This window comes from Oncorhynchus mykiss, chromosome 3, assembly GCF_057628025.1.
Source record: "Oncorhynchus mykiss isolate SJ-2025 chromosome 3, ASM5762802v1, whole genome shotgun sequence".
Lineage (NCBI taxonomy): Eukaryota > Metazoa > Chordata > Actinopteri > Salmoniformes > Salmonidae > Oncorhynchus > Oncorhynchus mykiss.
Genome location: NC_143024.1, coordinates 79366032 through 79390432, shown reverse-complemented (window position 1 = coordinate 79390432; position 24401 = coordinate 79366032). Strand labels below are relative to the sequence as shown.

The 24401-nt window shown below is 43.0% G+C and overlaps 1 protein-coding gene across 2 annotated transcripts; it reads left to right on the top strand.

Moving 5' to 3' along the window:
* Positions 1 to 1258: 1258 nt before the first annotated feature.
* On the top strand, positions 1259 to 20492 carry LOC110520452 (gap junction alpha-5 protein). Of its 2 annotated transcripts, XM_021597779.3 has the most exons (3): positions 1259 to 1461; positions 2893 to 3137; positions 17562 to 20492. In XM_021597779.3, exon 3 carries the CDS (start codon positions 17594 to 17596, stop codon positions 18770 to 18772), a length of 1179 nt encoding a protein of 392 aa, XP_021453454.2. In that variant the 5' UTR covers positions 1259 to 1461; positions 2893 to 3137; positions 17562 to 17593; the 3' UTR covers positions 18773 to 20492. The 2 variants fall into 2 exon arrangements, with proteins under 2 accessions (XP_021453454.2, XP_021453455.2); XM_021597780.3 differs by lacking the exons at positions 1259 to 1461; positions 2893 to 3137 and adding an exon at positions 16170 to 16403.
* Positions 20493 to 24401: the final 3909 nt, after the last annotated feature.

Genomic DNA, 24401 nt, shown 5'->3' with positions numbered 1-24401 from the left:
CACATTGAGGAGAAGAGAAAAAGAAAGGGAGAGAGATCCAGGAGTGCTGATGTCACAGGGTCACGAGGAGCCTAGCATGGCTGGGGGGCACGGCATGAGATCTGCATCATGAACTAGTTTCCCAGATATATATATACACACAGAGGCATTATCTACAGGCTGCCATCAAAGACACACTTGTTACAGGGAGAACTGGAGACAACAGGCTCTTTTAGATGGTCCATAAGGCTGTGACATTAGCATGACTCTGCAGATCTTACCCACAGAGATCTGGCTGATCTGGGACTGTAGGGAGCAGTATAGTCTCTGGGGCCAGCACAGACAGCACCTACTGTGTAGAGCAGTATAGTCTCCGAGGCCAGCACAGACAGCACCTACTGCAGGGAGCAGTATAGTCTCTGAAGCCAGCACAGACAGCACCTACTGTAGGGAGCAGTATAGTCTCTGGGGCCAGCACAGACAGCACCTACTGTAGGGAGCAGTATAGTCTCTGGGGCCAGCACAAACAGCACCTACTGTAGGGAGCAGTATAGTCTCTGGGGCCAGCACAGACAGCACCTACTGTAGGGAGCAGTATAGTCTCTGAAGCCAGCACAGACAGCACCTACTGTAGGGAGCAGTATAGTCTCTGGGGCCAGCACAGACAGCACCTACTGTAGGGAGCAGTATAGTCTCTGGGATGATATCAACTAAATGGCAAAAAAAATATTGATATATTACTTGACTAAACTAACCATACATGGGAAAAGTGAGTGAGGGGAAGTCCAGGTGGCCTAAACCGTTATTGCCTTTAGGAGGCTAATCAATGGTAGATTAGAGCTGGCAAGAAAGATGGAAGGTGATAACACCCACCTAGCATTTTCCATGTGTGCATGTGTGTTGTCGGGACAAGGTCTTTTTCCATGTCTCCTCTCACTCCTCTCATTGTAGATGAAAGCAGAGTTCCCACAAGGTGATGGAAAGCAATGTCACATTCGACAGAGGTGCCCCTGCCACTAAATTAACATTGTCATGATGTATGTGCGTGTACTGTGTGTGCATGCGTGACCATGTACACGTGTGCACACTTGTGCATGTGTGGCATTCGGTGTGTGTGACATTCAGTGTGTGTGTGTGACATTCAGTGTGTGTGTGCCCCCACCACATAATTACAGTTATTTGAACAGGCTGCATTTGTGCACACTCGAGCCCTGCAGCAAGGAGGAATCACAACATAAAAGATTGCCATTATATAATGTTGTCATATATCTGCGGGCTCATACATCTACAACAGTGGAACCAGCCAGGCCAGACACTGGCTCTGTGTACAGGACAGGAGGAGAGAAAAAAGAGAGAGGAGGAGGAGGAAGAGGGTGAAGAGGAGTATCGGCCGGTATCCCAAACTTTGTCTCCTGACTCGAGAGCAGGACCGTGTTTGACAGCAAGGGAGGAGGGAGAGAAGACAAGACATGACCAAAACAGGTATTCTCACCACAGAGTGGAGGGGGTCGATTGTTGTTGGCATCTGTGGGGCATACTGTATTATACAGTAGGAAAGATATGCTTGTAATATCGCTGACTTCATGTTTACAGAGTAGTTGAACAAGGGCGAGGTATCCGATTCTGGCTCATTTAAAATGGTTATTGAATTCTGATCAGCGTTCATGTTTTTTAAAGTTTGTTACCTATTAATCATAATCAATATTTTTTTTGTAAATGTATCATAAACATTCAACCTGTTTCAAATATAACAATGACATTATCTACTGCAAATAACACACTTGAAACTTTGCAACACTAAACATTTTCCACAGAACTTTTTTAAAGCTCGAAGACACAATATTTCATAACTACTTGCAGTCATCTGAAATCCTATTTATTTCCCAGTAGAGTGATTCTACTACGTATATTCCTTGACATAACTACTCATGTTACCTACACATTTCACAACTGAAAAATTGCAGTAGTTATATAGTAAGCTGGGACAGAATGTATTGCTGTCGGAGGTTTATGCTGACTGCCACATACAGACTATACTCTTGATGGTAGTAAACAACAAAAAAACACAATAAAAACTAAATAATGCAGCTGGAATCTTTGTCAGAACGGAATTCCTATTGATCCCTGAACACAATTATACTTTCCTTCCTGATGTTAAGGAATTCTTCCCACCAAAATACTGTTAAGTGGCAGGAAGCCAACCAGGGAATCTGGGAGAGGGATGTAGCTTGAGGAGACTGGGAGGGAAGTAAGGAAAGAAAGAGGAGGAGGATATGGAGGAGGAGAGAGGGAGGAGGGCAGAGAGGAAACGCTCTCTCGTGATGCCCCTGCTTTTCTTCCCATGCCCCCTGCGCAGGCTAGCATTCTCACCCTGGGACGGCACAGTGCTCCAGCACTACTACACTCTATTCTATAAAGATACTACTCAACTCTACTCTACTCTATTCTACTCTACTCTACTCTACAAAGATCCTACTCTACTCTACTCCGATCCTATCCTAATCTACTCTACTCTATTCTACTCTACTCAGATCCTATCCTATCTACTCTACTCAGATCCTATTCTATCTACTCTATTCAGATCCTATCTAATCTACTCTAATCTACTCTACTCAGATCCTATCCTATCTACTCTACTCAGATCCTATCCTATCTACTCTACTCAGATCCTATCCTATCTACTCTACTCAGATCCTATCCTATCTACTCTACTCAGATCCTATTCTATCTACTCTATTCAGATCCTATCTACTCTACTCAGATCCTATCCTATCTACTCGACTCAGATCCTATCCTATCTACTCTACTCAGATCCTATCCTATCTACTCAACTCAGATCCTATCCTATCTACTCTAATCTACTCAGATCCTACTATACTCTGCACAGATCTTACTCTACACTACTTTACCCAGCTCCTTTTGATGACATCTGATGCTGTCTGCAAGAGGTACGACTCAGCATCACTGACCTCCACCAACCTCTGTCCTCCAAGCCAGCACATCTCCACTCATCCGACCAGGTCACCACTCCTCTACGTCCCGGTCCCATCCTCCATCCTCCACTCCATCCATCTCTGAGGGGAAGACATTGCTAAGAAGCAGCTCCAAGGACCCTCTTCCTCAGTGTTGACAGCCATCACCATCTGCAGCAAGAACAGGTAAATACCACCACATCACCTTCGATCGTGCATACAAACATAAGGGGGACACTTCAAAGGAGATAAAGGAACCTCAGCCCACTGGGCACTGACGTCATTTCAACATCTAGTTGTGATTTACATTTGGTTGAGTTGTCAACTACTGTGAATTCAATGTGAAATTAACTAAACATTTCACCATGTCATTGAATTTAGGTTAAAGGTTGGGGAAAAGAAGTCACACTTCCCTTACGTTGAAGACTTCTTGCAAATCCAATCAGTTTTCCATGTTGATTCAACATCATCACGTAGATTTACTTTGTTGAAATGATGGGAAAACAACAATGTTGATTCAACCAGTTTTTGCCCAGTGGGAGGGAAAGAGTCTCTTTTCTTAGGTGCACTCCACAGGCATCATACAGGTGTCACTCAGTGAGTGTGTGTGAGTGTTGTAAAGAGGCATCCTAAATAACTTCTGTCTCTTTTATTAATTCTGTATTGTTGCTGTGCCACTAAAGCATCATACGCAGTGTCTCTGTCAGTTACTATTTGAGACAGAGCATTTACAGGGCGCTGGTCCATAGCCGTGAAGTCTCTGTCACAGACAAGAGTGTAGGGACAATTTCTAGGGGTTCTGGTGTGCATTAGTAGCTCCATTGTCCCAGAAACACTGTTACTCTCAGTCCCTCTCCTCCCCGGTCTCCCGTTCTCTTTTTCTCTTTCTTTCTATCTCTCTCGCTCTCTCTCCCTTTCACTTTTTAGTCTCTCTCTCTCCCTCACTCAAACTCTTTGGCTGTGTTTCTCTGTGACACCAGCTCCAGTCATATACCTCTCCTCCAGAGTATAATTCATCCAGCCAGCAGCTCAAGAGGCAAATATACTTTAACAATGTATTGACCTGCTGTTTTCGACTCTCTCTCTCTACCGCACCTGCTGTCTCTAACATTGAATGCTCGGTTATGAAAAGCCAACTGACATCTGACCTGTTACACCCTCTACAACCACTGCGATTATTATTATTTGACCCTGCTGGTCATCTATGAACGTTTGAACATCTTGGCCATGTGCTGTTATAATCTCTACCGGGCACAGCCAGAAGAGGACTGGCCACCCCTCAGAGCCTGGTTCCGCTCTAGTTTTATTACTAGATTCCTGCTGTTCTAGTGAGTTTTTCCTAGCCGCAGTGCGTCTACATCTGCATTGCTTGCTGTTTGGGGATTCAGGCTGGGTTTCTGTACAGCACTTTGTGACATCAGCTGATGTAAAAAGGGCTTTATAAATACATTTGATTGGAATTTGATTGAACAAACTACTTCAACGTTCAGCTGTGTAAAATGACACAGCTGAAATATCAAACCTTACACTGAGTGTACAAAACATCTTTCCATGACATAGACTGACCATGTGAATCCAAGTAAAAGCTACAGTATGATCCCTTATTGATGTCACTTGTTAAATCCACTTCAGTCAGAGTAGATGAAGGGGAGGAGACAGGTTAAAGAATGATTTTTAAGCTTTGAGACAATTGAGACATGGATTGTGTGTGTGCCATTCAGAGGGTGAATGTGCAAGACAAAAAATATAAGTGCCTTTAAACAGGGTATGGTAGTAGGTGCCAGGCTCAATGGTTTGTGTCAAGAACTGCAACGCTGTTGGGTTTTTCATGCTCAACAGTTTTCTGTGCGTATCAAGAAGGGTCCAGAAGGGGGGGGGGGGGGGTATTCTTAATGTTTTGTACACTCAGTGTATATTACAAAAGGTTTCTTTCTTGTGTTTATCAGTATGCTGCTGACAATGAGGGATATTCATACAGCTATACCACCATTAAAAATCTACAAGAAATTATCCATTGTCATCAAATAAGTAAACTGAAAAGGCATGAAATATCATGAACTATCAAAACGGCATCATTAACAAATACAAGACACATACCAATTTGGCATTAAAGAGTACCCATATGTTCTACAGCTTAGGTGACAGATGTCTACCTTTTTCAGTGGTGTAGCTATAGCTCTTTGTTTACCTCGTAGACGCACATAGTCTCATGACACATGACACAGCACCTTGTCATTAGAGTTTATATAGAAGCCAGGCAGAGATGGGCAATCTTCACTTCCTATCATTTCTAAACACAAGAGAGAAAACTGACACAGTAAATGATAACAAGCATGCATTTCAGTGCAGATGGAAATACTGATGCTATTGATAAGAAAGAGCATTATAATAGTGTTAATGTATGGCACAAACATTCCATGGTCTGACACAACCCTGTTCACTAGAAGAACCTTTGGAAACGGAGTGATAACAGTAAAACATCTGAAGTAACACTTGGTCTCTGTTCTGTATGCTACTGACATTGCCTCACTCTCTACCCTCTTTTCCATGAAAACAAACTAGTGACATAAAAACAATTAAATTATGGATTTAATCCAATTTGATAATCCTGATAACCACAGAAAATATGAACCTCAACTTTATAATCAAACTAGAAATATGTGCAATAACAGAACATTTCCTTTCAAAACTTAACTTAAATAAAGGTACTTGATAATCAAACATCAAATAGATAAGATCAACTGTCTTCCCCTCTGGCAACAGGCTGGTGTCTGGTCTGAGCGACCCAGTAACACTATGCAGTTAAAACAATAGCTCATGTGGGTCTGTACAGTTAGTGGGCAGATGAGAAGGCAGACCTCCATGTAAGGTAGCAGATCATCTGGCTAGCTGTGTGGTGTCTGGAGGGGTGAGACTGTGACTGATTTATGGCTTCCCAATCCCCATGGCCTGCTGGTGGCTCACTGCTCTGTAAGTAGCAGTCATGTGGCCCCCCTGTCACCCTCTATCCCCCCCCATTCATGATTAAACTAATAGTCAATGTTAATCCAGGGGATGCTCCCGGTGCTTAGAGAGGAGGGTCACTCAGACCTCAAACAGTTTCCATCTCATACATATACAGTACCAGTCAAAAGTTTGGACACACCTACTCATTCAAGGGTTTTTATTTATTTTATTGTAGAATAATAGTGAAGACATCAAAACTATGAAATAACACAAATGTAGTAACCAAAAAGGTCAAACAAATCCAAATATATTTGATATTTGATATTCTTCCAAGTAGCCACCCTTTGCCTTGATGACAGCTTTGCACACTCTTGGCATTCTCTCAACCAGCTTAATCTGGAATGCTTTTTCAACAGTCTTGAAGGAGTTCCCACATATGCTGAGCACGTTGACTGCTTTTCCGTGACTCTGCGGTCCAATTCATCCCAAACCATCTCAATTGGGTTGAAGTCGGGTGGAGGCCAGGTCTGATGCAGCACTCCATCAATCTCCTTGTTGGGTCATTATCCTGTTGAAGAACAAATGATAGTCCCACTAAGCCCAAACCAGATGGGATGGTGTATTGCTGCAGAACGCTGTGGTAGCCATGCTGGTTAAGTGTGCTTTGAAGTCTAAATAAATCACTGACAGTGTCACCAGCAAAGCACCCCCACACCATCACACCACCTCCTCCGTGCTTCACGTAGGGAACCACACATGCAGATATCATCTGTTCACCTACTCTGCGTCTCACAAAGACACGGCAGTTGGAACCAAAAATCTCAAATTTGGACTCATCAGATCAAAGGACAGATTTCCACCGGTCTAATGTCCATAGCTTGTGTTTCTTGGCCTAAGCAAATCTCTTCTTATTATTGGTGTCCTTTAGTAGTGGTTTATTTGCAGCAATTCACGCAGTCTCCTCTGAACAGTTGATGTTGATTTCTGAGGCTGGTAACTCTAATGAACTTGTCCTCTGCAGCAGAGGTAACTCTGGGTCTTCCTTTCCTGTGGCGGTCCTCATGAGAGCTAGTTTCATCATTGCGCTTGATGATTTTTGTGACTGCACTTGATGAAACTTTCAAAGTTCTTGAAATTTTACGCATTGACTGACCTTCATGTCTTAAAGTAATGATGGACTGTCGTTTCTCTTTTCTTATTTGAGCTGTTATTGCCATTATATGGACATGGTATTTTACCCTTACCTTGTCACAACACAACTGATTGGCTCAAATGCATTTAGAAGGAAAGAAATTCCACAAATAATTTTTAACAAGGCACACTTGCTAATTGAAATGCATTCCAGGTGACTACTTCATCAAGCTGGATGAAAGAATGCCAAGAGTGTGCAAAGCTGTCGAGGCAAAGGGTGGTTACTTTGAAGAATTCCAAATATAAAATATAATTTGATTTGTTTAACACTTTTTTGGTTACTACATGATTCCATGTGTGTTATTTCATAGTTTTGATGTCTTCACTAATATTCTGCAGTGCAGAAAATAGTAAAAATAAAGAAAACGCTTTTTACTGGTACTGTCTGTTAAAACCAAAACAACGATTGGGCACCTGGTTTATTTCAGGGTGAGTGTGGCATCCTTATCCAACATCTTTGTTCTCTAATGGTACACCAAGCAGTGCACTGGGACTTCAAAGAGAAAGGTGGGAGGAGGGGGATTTGAAGTTTTCTTAATATTTCCCTGAGGTTGTGCCGCTGTTGCTATGCTGTCACTGTACAGTACATGCAAGCGGGACTGTTATTAGTGGGGATATTTCGGTTTCAAAGCGTCGTTGGCAGAGGTTTGTATACATCTACTTAAAGTGCAAACTGTGGCATACAGTGACATGGTATGCTTTGTTTCTACAGTGGTATAGATAGACCTTAAAACATCCAGGTCAAGGACTACATAAAAAGAATAAAGAAAACTGTGTTAATGGCCATGGGTGTTTAGTTCAGTATGTTACCAGATTTGTCAATGTCTTCCATCTTAAACAGACACATGCAGTAACATGGATACAGGACATTACAATCCTTGGTCTACCAACCAGACATACAGTAACATATACCATCTGACAAAACGGGCCCTTTCAGCCATACATAATGGCACTAATACATACTTAATGGACAAGGCATATTGCTTCTTTGCTAAGAGTTTCATTTGAACAACATTGCATGGAATCTCCCAGTGTAAACCTATGGCTCTTAAAGTGAGGGTCTAAATGTTTTTAAGATGCTGTGGTAGTCAAATTGTTGTTCTATATATTGATGTTATATACTGTATATTGTTGTTCTATATATTGTTGTTCTTCATATTGATGTTATATATATTGATGTTATATATATTGTTGTTATATATATTGTTGTTATATACTGTATATTGATGTTCTTTATATTGTTTTTCTATATTTTGTTGTTCCATATATTGTTGTATAGTATTGTTGTTCTACAGTGCATTCGGAAGTATTCAGACCCATTGACTTTTTCCACATTTTGTTACGCTACAGGCTAATTCTAGAATTGATTAAATAAATACAAATCCCATCAATCTACACACAATGACCCATAATGACAAAGCAAAAACAGGTTTTTAGACATTTTTGCATATATAATAAAAATAAAAAACAGAACACAGTGGCCTCCATCATTGTCACGACTTCTACCGAAGGTGGCTCCTCTCCCTGTTCGGGCGGTGCTCGCCGGTCTACTAGCCATCACGATCCCTTTTTCCTTTTCTGTTTGTTTTGTCTATGGTTCTTTTTCACACCTGGTTTCATTTGCGTTAATTTCTGTGTGTATATATGTACCCTGTTGCCTGCCTAGTTTGTGCGGGATAAGTCTTTCATTGTGATGTGCTCGGTGAGGTTATACCGTTATTTGTTTTCACAGATTCTTAAGTGTGTGATTGTCGAAACTTTGTTTGTTCCTCCGTGCATTTGTATGGGTTCTCTGTTATCGAGGGCGTTGTACCTTTTTCGATTGTGCCATTCCTGTGTTGGTGGACTTTCTTATTAAAACACGCTTCTCAGACATCCTTGCTCTCCTGCGTCTGACCCCTACACCTACCACCTAGACGCAACCTTATCACAATCATTCTCTCCATCACTTCATCCAAGATGGCGTAGCAGTCAGACGTCCTTTGTCCTCGTCGTATATATTTTTTTTTCTAAAAACGTAACTTCAAAACACTCTCCTGCAACCCGCCTCACCAAACGTGGTGCGAATCAGTTTGTTTCTTTTAAAAGTATTATTCACCTCAAATCTGAAATCCACACAAAAGCTAGCCGGAAGTTAGCCAGTTCACTAGCTAACGTTAGTATTCAGCTAACCACGGCTAGCAGTCATCAGCTATCCTTAGCTCAGAATGCTATCGCCAGTCTTGTACAACGCGACTCAGACCAGAGCATACCGGACCTATTTTCTCTCCATATACCCTGATTCCTACCGCAAGCTCTGGACATTTTCACCTGGAGCTTGCAAATACCAATTATCCTGGAGTTAGCCAGCTGAAGAGTTCCATCAGCCACTCCTGGGCTTCAATAACCTAGCCGGACCCGTTTTACTGCCGATGCGGAGCCCCACCGGGCCTTCACGACTGGACTACCAATGTTATCTGCCCGAGGGAGTTATTCACCTGGCCCCTCCGTCGTGACATAACCTGAACATCCATCTGCTAACTGTGGCCCATAATTCGTTAGCTGTCTTGAGCATATCGGCTGCTAGCTGAATAGGTCTATGGGACAATTTTCCTGGGCCACTATAACTATAACTATTTTGCCAATTGGATTGGTCCCCTCTACCACACGGAACCCCACTAATCTACCAACGGAAACGCACAAGGTGGCTAAAAACAGACCTCCGTCTTATGCTAGCTTGCTACCCATGGCCCAGCTAGCTGTCTGAATTGCCCGTGACCCCAAACAACCTCACTACTCACTGGACCCTTATGATCACTCGGCTAAGCAGGCCTCTCCTTAACATCAATATGCCTTGCCCATTGCTGTTCTGGTTAGTGTTTATTGGCTTATTTCACTGTAGAGCCTCTAGCCCTGCTCAATATACCTTATCCAACCCTTCAGCTCCACCACCCACATATGCGATGACATCACCTGGTTTCAATTATGTTTCTAGAGACAATATCTCTCTCATCATCACTCAATGCCTAGGTTTACTTTACTCTCTGTTCTGGACGTCCTAGACGACCAATTCTCATAGCTTTTAGCCGTACCCTTATCCTACTCCTCCTCGATTCCTCTGGCGATGTAGAGGTTAATCCAGGCCCTGCAGTGCCTAGCTCCACTCCTATTCCCCGGGCGCTCCCTTTTGTTGACTTCTGTAACCGTAAAAGCCTTGGTTTCATGCATGCTAACATTAGAAGCCTCCTCCCTAAGTTTGTTTTATTCACTGCTTTAGCTCACTCTGCCAACCCAGATGTCCTAGCCGTGTCTGAATCCTGGTTTAGGAAGACCGTGTCTGAAATTTCCATCCCTAACTACAACATTTTCAAACAAGATAGAACGGCCAAAGGGGGCGGTGTTGCAATCTACTGCAGAGATAACCTGCTGAGTTCTGTCCTACTATCCAGGTCTGTACCCAAACAATTTGAACTTCTACTTTTAAAAATCCACCTCTCTAAAAACAAGTCTCTCACCGTTGCCACTTGCTATAGACCACCCTATGCCCCCAGCTGTGCTCTGAACACCATATGTGAACTGATTGCCCCCCCCCCCCATCTATCTTCAGAGATTGTGCTGCTAGGTGACCTAAACTGGGACATGCTTTAACACCACGGCCATCCTACAAGCTAAGCTTGTTGCCCTCAATCTCACACAAATTATCAATGAACCTACCAGGTACCAACCATAAGCCGTAAACACGGGCACCCTCATAGATATCATCCTAACCAACTTGCCCTCTAAATACACCCCTGCTGTTTTCAACCAAGATCTCAGTGATCACTGCCTCATTGCCTGTATCCTTACTGGTTCAGAGGTCAAACGACCTCCACTCATCACTGTCAAACGCTCCCTGAAACACTTCAGCGAGCAGGCCTTTCTAATCGACCTCATGCCGTCAGTAGAGGATTCCTGGTTATTCTTCACAAATGCCTTCCTCACCACCTTAAATAAGCATGCCATATTCAAGAAATTTAGAACAAGGAACAGATATAGCCCGTCACCAACTACTTTTCCGATAGAGTTCAGTGTGTCAAATCGGAGGGCCTGTTGTCTGCACCCCAGTATTTCTACATTGCGCATTCACCGTGGCTTTTTTATTGCCTTTACCTCCCTTATCTCACCTCATTTGCTCACATTGTATATAGACTTGTTTTTGTACTGTATTATTGACTGTATGTTTGTTTTACTCCATGTGTAACTCTGTGTTGTTGTATGTGTCGAACTGCTTTGCTTTATCTTGGCCAGGTTGCAGTTGTAAATGAGAACTTGTTCTCAAATTGCCTACCTGGTTAAACAAAGGCAAAAAAATAAATAATAATCTTAAATGGAAGAAATTTGGAACCACCAAGACTCTTCCTAGAGCTGGTCGTCCGGCCAAACTGAGCAATCGGGGGAGAAGGGCCTTTGTCAGGGAGGTGACCAAGAACCGATGGTCACTCTGACAGAGCTCCAGAGTTCCTCTGTGGAGATGGGAGAACCTTTCAGAAGGACAACCATCTCTGTAGCACTCCACCAATCAGACGTTTATGGTAGAGTGGCCAGACGGAAGCCACTCCGGAGTAAAAGTCACATCACAGCCAGCTTGGAGTTTGCCAAAAGGCACTAAAAGGACTTTCAGACCATGAGAAACTCGATTCACTGGTCTAATGAAACCAAGATTGAACTTTTTGTCCTAAATTCCAAGTTTCACGTCTGGAGGAAACCTGGCACCATCCCTACGGTGAATCATGGTGGTGGCAGCATCATGCTTTGGGGATGTTTTTCAACGTCAGGGACTGGGAGACTAGTCAGCATCGAAGAAAAGATGAATGGAACAAAGTACAGAGAGATCCTTGATGAAAATCTGCTCCAGAGCGCTCAGGACCTCAGAATGGGGCGAAAGTTTACCTTCCAACAAGACAATTACCCTAAGCACACAGCCAAGACAACGCAGGCTTCGGGATAAGTCTCTGAATGTCCTTGAGTGGCTCAGCCAGAGCCCGGACTTGAACCCGATCGAACATCTCTGGAGAGACCTGAAAATAGTTGTGCAGCAACGCTCCCCATCCAACCTGATAGAGGTTGAGATGATCTGCAGAGAAGAATGGGAGAAACTCCCCAAATACAGGTATGCCAAGCTTGTAGCTTCATACCCAACAAGACTCGAGGCTGTAATCGCTGCCAAAGGTGCTTCAACAAAGGACTGAGTAAAGGGTCTGAATACTTATGTAAATGTGATATTTCAGTTTGTATTTTTTATACATTTGCAAAAATCTCTTAAAACCTGTTTTTACTTTGTCCTTGTGGGGTATTGTGTGTAGATTGAAGAGGGAAAAAACAATTTCATACATTTTAGAATAAGGCTGTAATGTAACACAATGTGGAAAGAGTCAAGGGGTCTGAATACTTTCTATATATTGTTGTTCTATTTATTGTTGTTACGTATAATGTTGTTATATACTGTATATTGTTGTTATATATGTTGTTGTTATATACTGTATATTGTTGTGTTATATATTGTTGTTCTGTATATTGTTGTTATATATATTTTTGTTATAAACAGTACCAGTCAAAAGTAGGACATCCCCACTATGAAATAACACATATGGAATCATGTAGATACTAAAAAAGTGTTAAACAAATCCAAATATATTCAACCCATGATTCCATATATGTTATTTCATAGTTTTGATGTCTTCACTATTATTCTACAAAGTAGAAAATAGTCAAAAGAAAAACCCATGCATGAATAGATTTGTCCCAACTTTTGAATGGTACTGTACATTGTTGGTCTATTTATTGTTGTTAAATACTGTATATTGTTGTTCTATATTTTGATGTTCTACATATTGTTGTTCTATATATTGTTGTTATATACTGTATATTGTTGTTATATATATTGTTGTTTTTCCTATATATTGTTATTGCTGCTGCCTGGGTAGACTAGTGGTTAGAGCGTTGGACTAGTAACCGGAAGGTTGCAAGTTCAAACCCCTGACCTGACAAGGTACAAATCTGTCATTCTGCCCCTGAACATGCAGTTAACCCACTGTTCCTAGGTCGTCATTGAAAATAAGAATTTGTTCTTCAACTGACTTGCCTAGTTAAATAAAATAAATACATCTACTGTTGTTATCTATATTGTTGTTCTATATATTGTTGTTATATACTGGATATTCTTGTTATATATATTCTAGTTATATATATTTTTGCTGTTATATACTGTATGTTGTTGTTATATATAGTGTTGTCCTCTATAAGAACAGAAAAGGTGCACGTCAGTTGGTCAGACTACTGATAGCATTAAAGGGAGTATGTGTATAAATCAACCCTGCCCCCTGTTGTTCTCATCTGGTGGATACATGAGAGGAGGGAGAGATTGGGGATTATGGGTGGGGGAGATTGGGAGGGAGAACAGGGTTGTGATGGGAAGGGGTTGGAAAGAATAGGGTATGGAGGGGGGTGGCTGTTTTGTAGCAAGACTGATTTCTCTCAACAAGCCTGTGTAAAGTTTTCTAATTGACTTGTCGGTGTGAGGGGATCACTTTTCTCTCATTTAGTTCAGTATGGTAGACCGACCAGTTCTGATAGTACTCTTGCGGGAGTCTATATACCTGTGGTAAGCAAAGATAGAGCATTGAAGACTTGATAGAGGACTAACTGGGGTTGTGGGTTAGGGTTTTCAAGTGAGTCATCACTTGTTAAACGTCACTTGTTAGCGCAGAAAAAAGTCTTACACTCAGCATTTGGAGTGGTGGCTCTCCAGCTGGAGAAGGACTAACTGCCCTCTAAGGCAATGCTTTGAGCCCAGGCAGAGAGGAGAGGCGTCAGACAGGATTTATTGTTGTTGTGTTGCTGCCTGCCCTGCCCTGCCCTGCATGGAGAGAACACACTGCATTCATTCCAATGGCTTTGTTAGCCCTGCTGCTGCTGCTGGGTCTGTAGCTGCACTGCAGTGGAACAGCAGTCACCAACACACACTAGCAATGCAGTTTGCTAGCCATTTCATCTCTAAGGAATACAGCCTGGCTGCTCTCCAGCCTAGGTCAACTCAATGTCCATGTATGTATAAACGGCTGTAAATACCAGCCAAGATTCTACCTCTACTATATTGGACCACAGGTTGTCCACATCACTCTGTGTGTCTCTCTTGTTATTTCCTGATCCACTCTCTGTCTATAGGCTGCTCCACTACAGGTCCCTATGGTAAGAGTTAAGTCATGACACCCACTTTTCCAATCCTCTGTAGCCCTCCGTTTACAGTGTGTTCACTAAATGAAGTGCAACCTCACTCAATGCAAAGTGTGTAGGCCTACTGTCCAACCACAACCCCATCCCTCCATCTCTAAACATACAGGATTATCTTACTCTCTTTTATTGACAATAACTCTCTTTCTCTATATAGTACAATACAGACCACAGACTCTCTCCATGCCGACGCAGCCTATTGGCTCATCTGCCTACCTGCTCTGTAACGTCCCCTGTGCTCTGATCAATGTCAAAGAGACGTAGCTGAGTGATGTGCAATACCCAGTGTGCTCAGTGTTACATACCTCATAGCCCATTACTCGGAGACAGATATTATAAACCAATACGACAGCTATGACAGTGTACAGATGATCCATGGTGCTACCAGTGTATTACAGTAAATCCCTATTTATTACTGGGCATCTGGGAATGGAACAATCTCAGATGTGACGACAAAGATGGGAAGATACCAGGTGGTGCTATGTATACATCAGGACAAATGACTGGAACTTCTCTTTTGACTAGTAATAACACATACGTAAAACTTGTCATTTTTGTTAACATATTTTTCAATGCAGTGCATCCCTCCCCATTGTATTTAAACAAAACTGTCTTACCTTCAGCCAACCACTTTCTAAAAAACAATAACTCCTCTCATCCAGCTCCACCACTCCTCCTTTTCCATTCATATCAAATTAGCTCTCTTCTCAACTACGAGTTATTAAGAGGGAGGTTTCCTTTTAAGTGGCTTGTCTTTAGGAAATCATATTGTTTTGGATTGCTTCCTCTGAGAATAAGAACAGGAAGTAAAGTAAAGGAGGCAGACACTGAGACCGCTCGGGCCTACTCCAACCGATTGAGATATCCGCTCTGTCCCCGTTTCTCAGTGTAGCTAAGATTCCGTTCCCACCACTCTACTGCCGGTGTGTATGTGTGTTTGTCCAGACAGACTGACAGACTAATAATTGCTCCAGTGACAGGTCTGTGCCCCCGGTGGCCGTGCTTCTACCTCTCACCCCTCTTACCCTCCTCTGACTGACCATGCCAACTCTGTCTGGGAACAAAAAATAATTAAAATAAAGTCTGAGAAATAAACATAGTCAGAAATATCAAGAGTGACTCTTAAGGGTGCGGGTCTAAAGCTTACTGGAATGCTCAAGACACAGAATGAAGAACAATAACAAAAGACGACCTCACCACTTTGAGCAAACTTTGTCTGAACATACCATAACTTACTTCAACTAACTAAGCACAACATTAGTCTATAGGAGTCTATGTATACTTCTGACTTCATCATGGTCCTAATAATGTAGCTAATGTTGACCAGCAAGGCTAGACAGCCTGTAGGTTGTGTTGTAAACTTGTGAGGAAACCCGTTGTCAGTCCAGCCTGGTAGCAACATGACTGTTTTAACTCCTACCTCCTGCTATTGTTAAGGCCAGGCTCTCACTCCCTTCCTCTTGTCTAGGCTAGCTACACCTGTTTTTTTGTGGCTTGCTGTACACACATTATCTAATGCCAAGAAAGCATTATAGCTAGCCAAAGCTGTGTTGATTTGATAGTTGGATATTGAGAGTTTTTTTAAAGACCCTGTGGCGAATTCAATTACTTTGCGAGCATTTAGGGAGCATGGAATTTAAGGGTTCTAGCTTAGCTAACTCTCCTACATATCAGTTCTGAGCTCAAGGCATGGATGGACACCGCTAACATTTCCCCTCTCCTGTTCTCATAGTGGTGCTTTTTCCAGTGTTCCAGTCTCATTGAACCTCTCCCCTCCCCTCCCCTCCTCACCCCTCTCCCCTCCCTGAAACGCAATCCGCCTGGGGGGATAAGAGCACTGACTCTGCTTGGAGCACCACCCGGTTTCCATCCTGCTGCCATAAACCAGGGAGAGAGAACTGCAAAACGTCTCATGGTCATGGTCACTTCACAGGGAGGGTGAGAGAGGCAGATAAGATGGAGCCAGTGTCCTACTCAACGTTCAGTCTTAATCATGTTCTAAGAGAATTTCAACTAACATTTCAAACCAGCTTTATGGATAACTATCAATGGGATATGACACACACGGTAAGATATGTTTGTGTGTATTTGTATGCGTGTGTGGGTGGAGGTATTTGTAGTAAAGTATTTGTAGTAAAATTCAGATTAGTTCACTCAGTGTGTACTTAGTAGTACAAGTGAGTCTGAGGCTGAAATGGTGGAAAAAACTCTCAGACTGTTCTACCGTCATCCTTTCTGCTCTAACTCGTTGTTATTAGTTACTCATTGCCATCCTAAATCGTGCTCTGGGTATATATTTAGACAGCTCTCTGTCTCTCTGATGTTTCCTGTTGAGGACTGATGGATTGGTTTAACCCTTGGATGATTGGGGCGTTTATGACACCCACAAAGCTGTCCACTGAGATGCCTTATAGGGGTATTAGACACACACCAGCCTGTCACTGCCATTTTGGGGTCTCACCCTAACTCTCACACTGAGGTCAAGGGGCAACATCACATGCACACGCACACACGCACACATACAAACAGGCACACATAAACATACACACACACACACGCACACACATATAAATCACAGGAGGAGTGGAACTTAGAGATGGAAAGTGTAGAGAGAGTGAAAAACATCAAACATCAAAGACGTCAATTAACCGGTTCAAACATGGTGACCGAGGACTGTTGCCAGGTGCTCTGGAGATGATGAAGATTGTCACAGAATTCCATTTGTAACATTAGGAACGATTAGCTCCTATCCTTGTGCTGCCCTATGGTCCATCAATCGCTCTGTCTGTCATATATTATCTGGGTTATAATGGGTCAGTGTCAGGGATAGCAACAAAAACATCCAAATACAATTTCTCAGAAACGACCTCACTATTTACTTCGAAATGCCATAAAACATACATTGTGTTTGTGTGTGATGTGGGAAAGGTTCATTCTCAGGCCGTTGTGTCGTGTCCAAGTCTCCAGGCTGATCACAGGCTATTTATACCATGCCACACACACACTGGTCATTTTATCACCAGGATAAGGGGTCTCCAGGCTGTCATGGTCGATCATAATCTACATTTTGTCTCCTTTCTTTACTCTGCCCATTTTCTTTCTTCACTACCTATCTTTCTATCTCTTCTCCATTCTCTCCCTCCCTCCTTGACCCATTTCTCTCTCTCTCCTTTACCCATACCCTGCCCCTCTCTATCTTTCTCTCTCCCTCTCCTCCTCTCTCAGGTGTGCCAGTGACCAGTGACGAGTGAACAGACATGGGGGACTGGAGTCTTCTGGGGAACTTCCTGGAGGAAGTTCAGGAACATTCCACGTCGGTGGGGAAGGTGTGGCTCACCGTCCTCTTCATCTTCAGGATCCTGGTGCTGGGCACAGCCGCTGAGTCCTCATGGGGAGACGAACAGAGTGACTTCCTGTGCGACACCCAGCAGCCTGGTTGTACCAACGTCTGTTATGACCGGGCGTTTCCTATCGCACACATCCGCTACTGGGTCCTACAGATCGTCTTCGTGTCCACACCATCACTGATCTACATGGGTCACGCCATGCACATAGTGCGGAGGGATGAGAAACGAAAAAGGAGGGAGCAGGAGAAGACAGAGGGGATGGAGGAGGAGGAGGAGAAGGGAGAGGGGGGGAGCGTATCGGGGGAGAAGGTGTATCTCCAGCAGAGGGATTGTGGGAAGGTGCTGGAGGCATCTGGGCGAGTTCGCCTGCGGGGGGCGCTGTTATCCACGTACATTCTGAGCATCCTGATCCGCACTGTGATGGAGGTGATCTTCATCGTGGTCCAGTACATGATCTATGGAGTCTTCCTCAGGGCTCTGTACCACTGCAAGGCCTGGCCCTGCCCCAACCCAGTCAACTGCTACATGTCCCGGCCAACAGAAAAGAACGTATTCATCGTCTTCATGCTGGTGGTGGCAGGTGTCTCCCTCCTCCTCTCTGTGGTCGAGCTCTACCACCTGGCCTACAGGCGGTACAGGAAGTGCAGACGCACTCGTGCCTCCCTCAAAAACACCACTCATAATGCTGTGGCAATCCCCTTCACCAGGGACGCCGACAACCCAACCAGTCACAACTCCCCAGGCTGCACCCCTCCCCCTGACTTCCGCCAGTGCTTGGTGTTGTCGGGGACAATGACCCCCTTGGCCCCTGTGAACCCCATGAACTCCATGCCTCCTCACCCCTTCAACAACAGAATGGCGCACCAGCAGAACTCCGTCAACATGGCCACCGAGCGTCACCATTCCCATGACGACCTGGAGGGAGAGGGAGGTTTCCTGAGGATGAACTACACCCAGGTGCCAGGGGAGATGCCCAGCGGGTGCTCTGCGCCACCCTTACTGCATACCGCGTACCTGAAGGACAAACAGAGTCTCAGTAAGATCAGCAGCACCAGCAGCCGGGTTCGACCAGACGACCTGGCCGTGTAGAACCAGACAGACGGAGAGAGAGAGACAGAGAGGGGCTTAGAAGGTGTGGAGGGAGAGGACTTTCAGACACACAGAGAGAGAAATGCCCTGCTTAGAGGAGAGTGGAGCAGGCTGGGTCTATATACCCAGCCAGAGACAGAGAAGGGGAGCAGGCAAGGCAGACACGGGGGCTAAAGATGGATGTGTTAGCAAACTCCAAGTGAAGGGCTCCATTCAGCCCAAATCTGGGGAAACTGTGGAAGATTGCCTGGCCTAGGACTCCATGAGCACTACAGGAAGAAAGACATTGGGATCTGTAAGCTCCCTGGGAGTGGGTTGAATGGATCTTGAGAACTTCTGCATATTGGACTGAGCTTTGAGACTGTGACCGTTGGTGCTGGGAGAACTGGTTGTTTTTGTTAGAGCAACAAGTGGTTGGCCAAGCTTGAAACGTGGACTTTCATAACGTTGATCAAATATTGACATGGAAGCAAAATATAAATATACCTTTTAAATCACTGTGTGGAAAAAGCCTTCAAATAAATAACAGATAATTGCATTGTATGTTTTTGATGTTTTAAAGTACCTTTAAAGTCTGAGAATATTGTACTTTAAACTTGCACATTCACTATGCTAAAAACTGTCCCACTGTCTGTCCAGCTGCCCATTATAATAACACAAACATTTACAAGCTTGCAAATGTAAACACGCATGCACAAAAACACACACATGCACACACTGCTGTCATAGGAGGACAATACCCTATCCTCAGGGGTCTGACCAAACAGTGTTGCCCCGATCCCTGGCATCCAGTGACGGAGGTTATTTGCAGCTGTCATGTTGTTTGGAAAGTGAAATTGTGACACACATCCCTGCAATGGAATCCATTGTGCATTATATCACCTTCAAATATAGCAGGAGCAACTGTTTTCTATGTGTTTAATCCTGATGGCATACAAACAGAAACAAGGGACAGCTGTGCCAAAATAACTGATTTCTCTCCATTCAACAGACGCTTAGACCAATAATTACAGAGGGTTGTATGCACTCAGGTACAAATAATGAAGAGCTATGCAAAAGTGCCTACAAAATGTGAATCTGCAAAATGTTCAAAGTCAAAGTCTTTTAGCTCCATATTAGATGTGTAAACATGTCCTGATATCATTTAAAAGTGTGTTCAAGAGCCATATACAGTATGTATACAAATAATTGACCTTCAATCGAGGCACAAGTTTGAAAAGTTGATCATCCTTCAGTATATTTCAGCGTTTCTTTTTTGTTAACCACTAGGTGGAGAAATTTCCCCTTGAACCTTTCAAATACAGTGTAGTTCATTCATTGTGACTGTGCAACTGTTGATTGTCACATTAGTAGCTATCCACCTCTCTTCCATATCTTTTCATCCTTGTTTAAATTTGATTTATTTTTGTTTAACTGTGTGAGGCTGGTCAGAAAATGACATGTCTAGGCCTATAGGCTAATAGAGAAGGCATAACCACAATCTGTGAAGTTCTCAACTGATTTTGCACTAGACTAGGCCTTGTGGGGTTTGGAATATAAAGACCCCTTTGTAATTACATGAATCATATTTTCTTTTTCTATAGAGAGCAACAACCAGTAATTTACAGTAATAGTATTTTGGAATGCCAAGAAATGGGTGACTGGTTGACGTTTCTCTGTGCACATTTCAATGTCATTGTGTTTTTGTAAAGTCTGCAATAAAACGAATATGTCAAATAAATTGTTCTCCCAGAAGTTAATGGGCTTTTTCGACATTGCAACCAACAGTGCAGGCGATCTGCTGACCGACTAATCTACAAATCCCCTTGCATCATAAATAACTACTTATTGTTATTTGTAGATCAGTCAATCACCATTTACCCACAAAGCATCATGGATGTGATGCTCCCGAACGAGGTCAATGTAACGCATACCTTCTCAGAAAAAGTCTACCACAGCCCAAACATTTGTCCTCAACAGACTGGTCCTAAAAATAGTTGCCCTCAAAGAAATACATTGGCATTGCAACCTCTACTCTTGCCTCCAGACAAGCTCTCATCTGGTTGTCCACAGTAGCAGACATACCATTAGGCAGAAGAGGCAATTACCTCAGGCCTCACATCCTCAAAGGGCCTTGTGAGCTGTGCAACCCCCATAATAATGAATCCATAATAATTCCTAATAGATCAATAATGTATTTTCATACATATACATATATTTCATATAAATATGAATATAATCCAAGTATTTCTTATAATAGAAGTAACAAGTGTCATTCATCATCCATGAACTGGTTCATAATAATGGACTATTCCACCCTGACAGAGTTCCCATTCATTGTTTCATGAGATGTGATTTTTATTGAAATTAAACTGCAGAAATTAGGCGCTTTCAGAGCAGGGCAGAGAAAAGTCATATTTAATCATATTTAATTTTAAGTTAAATTACCTTAGTTAACACATTTCTTTAGTAAAAAGACAGGTGCTTCTGATAATACTGCCATCGTCATTGAGGAAGAGGACATGTATGTGTAGCCATGTATCTGATGATGTCTGGACAAAAATAGTATGGCAGACTGGCCCCTGCCTTTGGCCTCAATCCCTAACTCCATCCCTGGCCGTCCGGGTGGTTTTATGCATTCTGTCATGTCCTTCTTCAATTAGGGTCCCCTGGGAAACACAAAATAAAACCATGGTTCCCACCCTATATCTAACCTGTCTACTGTAGGCCTACATGCAATCTTAAAGGCTCAACTGAAGAGGCAGTACAGCATTTACTACGATGCAGCCTCTGCAGGGCTTTCATACTTCAGGGCTTTCATGCTTCTTGCACCTAGCGAAGCAGAGCAGAGCTATTGTGAAAGAAGTTGTCAAGGAAGTGTGTTTGTGTTTATACAGGACGTACCCCCCCCCACCTACCGTCAACCAATCATGTCAATGCGGAGCTATACGTAGCCCTCCGTATTGTTAGAAAATTTGAGAGGTGCACGGCGATGCGGTACAGAGCTGATTTGGGCTCTGGAGGCTCCGCAATTGCGTCACACCATTCATATGAAGCCTCCGACCACATTTTCATATCAAGCATAAATTGGCTTTTACTCGTTCCTTCAAATAGCCTTTATTCACACTACTCATAGCCTTACATATAATGAATTGGCTACCATGATCATCAATGGATATTCATTTTTAGCCATATTGCCTGTCTGACCATATAGTGATGACTATCAGCTTCATCATTAGATGATGTGAATACATCTTAACATCCAACTTGTATCTACTTTAAAACAACCTTGTAAAAGAACACATTTTACTGCACCATTTTTATGACTTCCACACTAAAGCACACGGGACGGGTCTAAAGATCAACTTCAGAACAGGGCTAGTAGGCCTAAGCAGGGGAATTGATGCCATTTCATTTCCAGCCAGAAGAAACATTTAAAGACTTAGTTGTCAAGTAAATCTCCACACATAAAACCATAGACTGTTGGCTTATATATGTGTAACAGGGTCAGGATTGCCTTGTTACAAGTAGTAACTTTGAGTATTTATATTCTATGTTGAATGTGCTCTGATTGAGTACACATGTGCCCCTCCCTATAAATGAGGAGCACATGGTGTGCTCTGGGCATAAGCCAAGCCAGGTCAGGCAGTCAGTGCTGCACTCCAAGATGCCATGCCTTTCCCTGTCTAGGAGGATTATTTTTTGTTTTTGTTTGATGATCTTGGTAAGGCATTAAAGTAAACCCTCACTAACTTTTAAAGGTGCACAATTGAGAGCATCTTTTTTGCCTTCCCGTGACATTGGGTGTTGTAGGTGTCCTGGAGGGCAGGTAGTTTGCCCCTGGTGAAGTGGTGTGCAGACAGCACCACCTTCTGGAGAGCCCTGCGGTTGTGGGCGGTACAGTTGCCGTACCAGGCGGTTGCGGGCGGTACAGTTGCCGTACCAGGCGATACAGCCTGTATCACTGCCTGGTACGGCAACTGTACCGCCCACAACCGCAGGGCTCTCCAGAAGGTGGTGCGGTCTGCACACCACATCACCAGGGGCAAACTACCTGCCCTCCAGGACCTACAACACCCGATGTCACGGGAAGGCAAAAAAGATCATCAAAGACAATAACCACCGGAGCCACTGCCTGTTCCCCCCGCTACCATCCCGAAGGCGAGGTCAGCACAGGTGCATCAAAGCTGGGACAGAGAGATTGAAAAACACCTTCTATCTCAAGGCCATCAGATTGTTAAACAGCCACCACTAGCACAGAGAGGCGGCTGCCTACCTACAGACTTGATATCATTGGCCACTTTAATAACTGGATCACTAGTCACTTTAATAATGCCACTTTAATAATGTTTACATGTCTTGCATTACTCATCTCATATGTATATACTGTATACTGTATCCTTCACTATCTATTCTTTACTATCTATTACATCTTAACTGCTCTGTCACTGCTCATCCATATATTTTATACTTATATATTCTCATTCCTTTAATAGATTGTGTGTATTAGTTTTTGTTGTGGAATTTTTTAGATATTAGGTTTTGTTGTGGAATTGTTAGATATTACCTGATAGATATTGCTGCACTGTCGGCTCTAGAAGCATAAGCATTTCGCTACACTCGCAGTAACATCTGATAACCATGTGTATGTGACCAATAAAATGTGATTTTAAGTATATAGTTTGTTTCTAGGTGTGGCACCGTGTAGCTCATTCAGGTAAAGCACTACTTTCTTGAACATTGTTTTTATTTACATCATTGTGTGTTTTAAAGGGGAAGGACTACATTTTTATAATTAGCCTTGAGCATCAGCCATTTAGTAGTTAACTTGCTGTATTTCATATTATAGCTCTGTGTGGCTTCACTGTGTGCTGTGCTTTGATGTGCCTCTTCACTAGAACCTAATTTGAGTGCTGGGGATTTACGCGTGCTGTGACATATTCACGTAACTTCTGTGGATTAACTGCTATTACCTGCACTTTAAGAACGCTACTACTTAGTATCTGTTTAGCTTCAGTACTCAAGAATTTGAGAACACATGCTTTTCATCGTACCCTGAGTTTTACCAACAAACGAATAACATGGTAATAACTAATAAACAACTTATTTGTATTTTTGTCTTGATCCACCACTACCCCAGAGAGCTCCGGGACTGGCTGTCCTCTTAAAACTATTTTTGTTAGACAGCTGAGGCAAGTCGAGTTATGAATTAATGGTCGTTTTTGCATGTTAATTACCACTAGTGTGTTAACCATCCTACCGTGTTCTTACCATGTTTTATCATGCCTGTGCTATCTTCCAGCTGAATGTAATTTATATAACATTATTTCTTGCCCTGCTGCCCAACTCTAATAAATATTGGCACTTTGGTAAACACTGTTTGTAATTTATTTGACAGACCTGTCTTCAACCTGTCCAGAGGACCTCCTCTCGTGTGTAAAAATGCACAGATAGAACAATGAGACAGATATTTCACTGGATGTATTGTGAAGCATCTGCTTGGCGTTTCCATTCACTACCAAATATGCTATTGAGAGGAAGCCCAATTGCGGTCAGTGAGAGAAGATTTTGGCCGAAATTCTGCACATTTTCACATCGATTAAACATTTGACGTCAATACAGTTTTCTGTTCCCAAAACTTACATTTGTT

Coding starts and splice junctions, on each gene's coding strand:
- LOC110520452 (XM_021597779.3), top strand. CDS start 17,594: ATGGGGGACTGGAGTCTTCTGGGGAACTTCCTGGAGGAAGTTCAGGAA.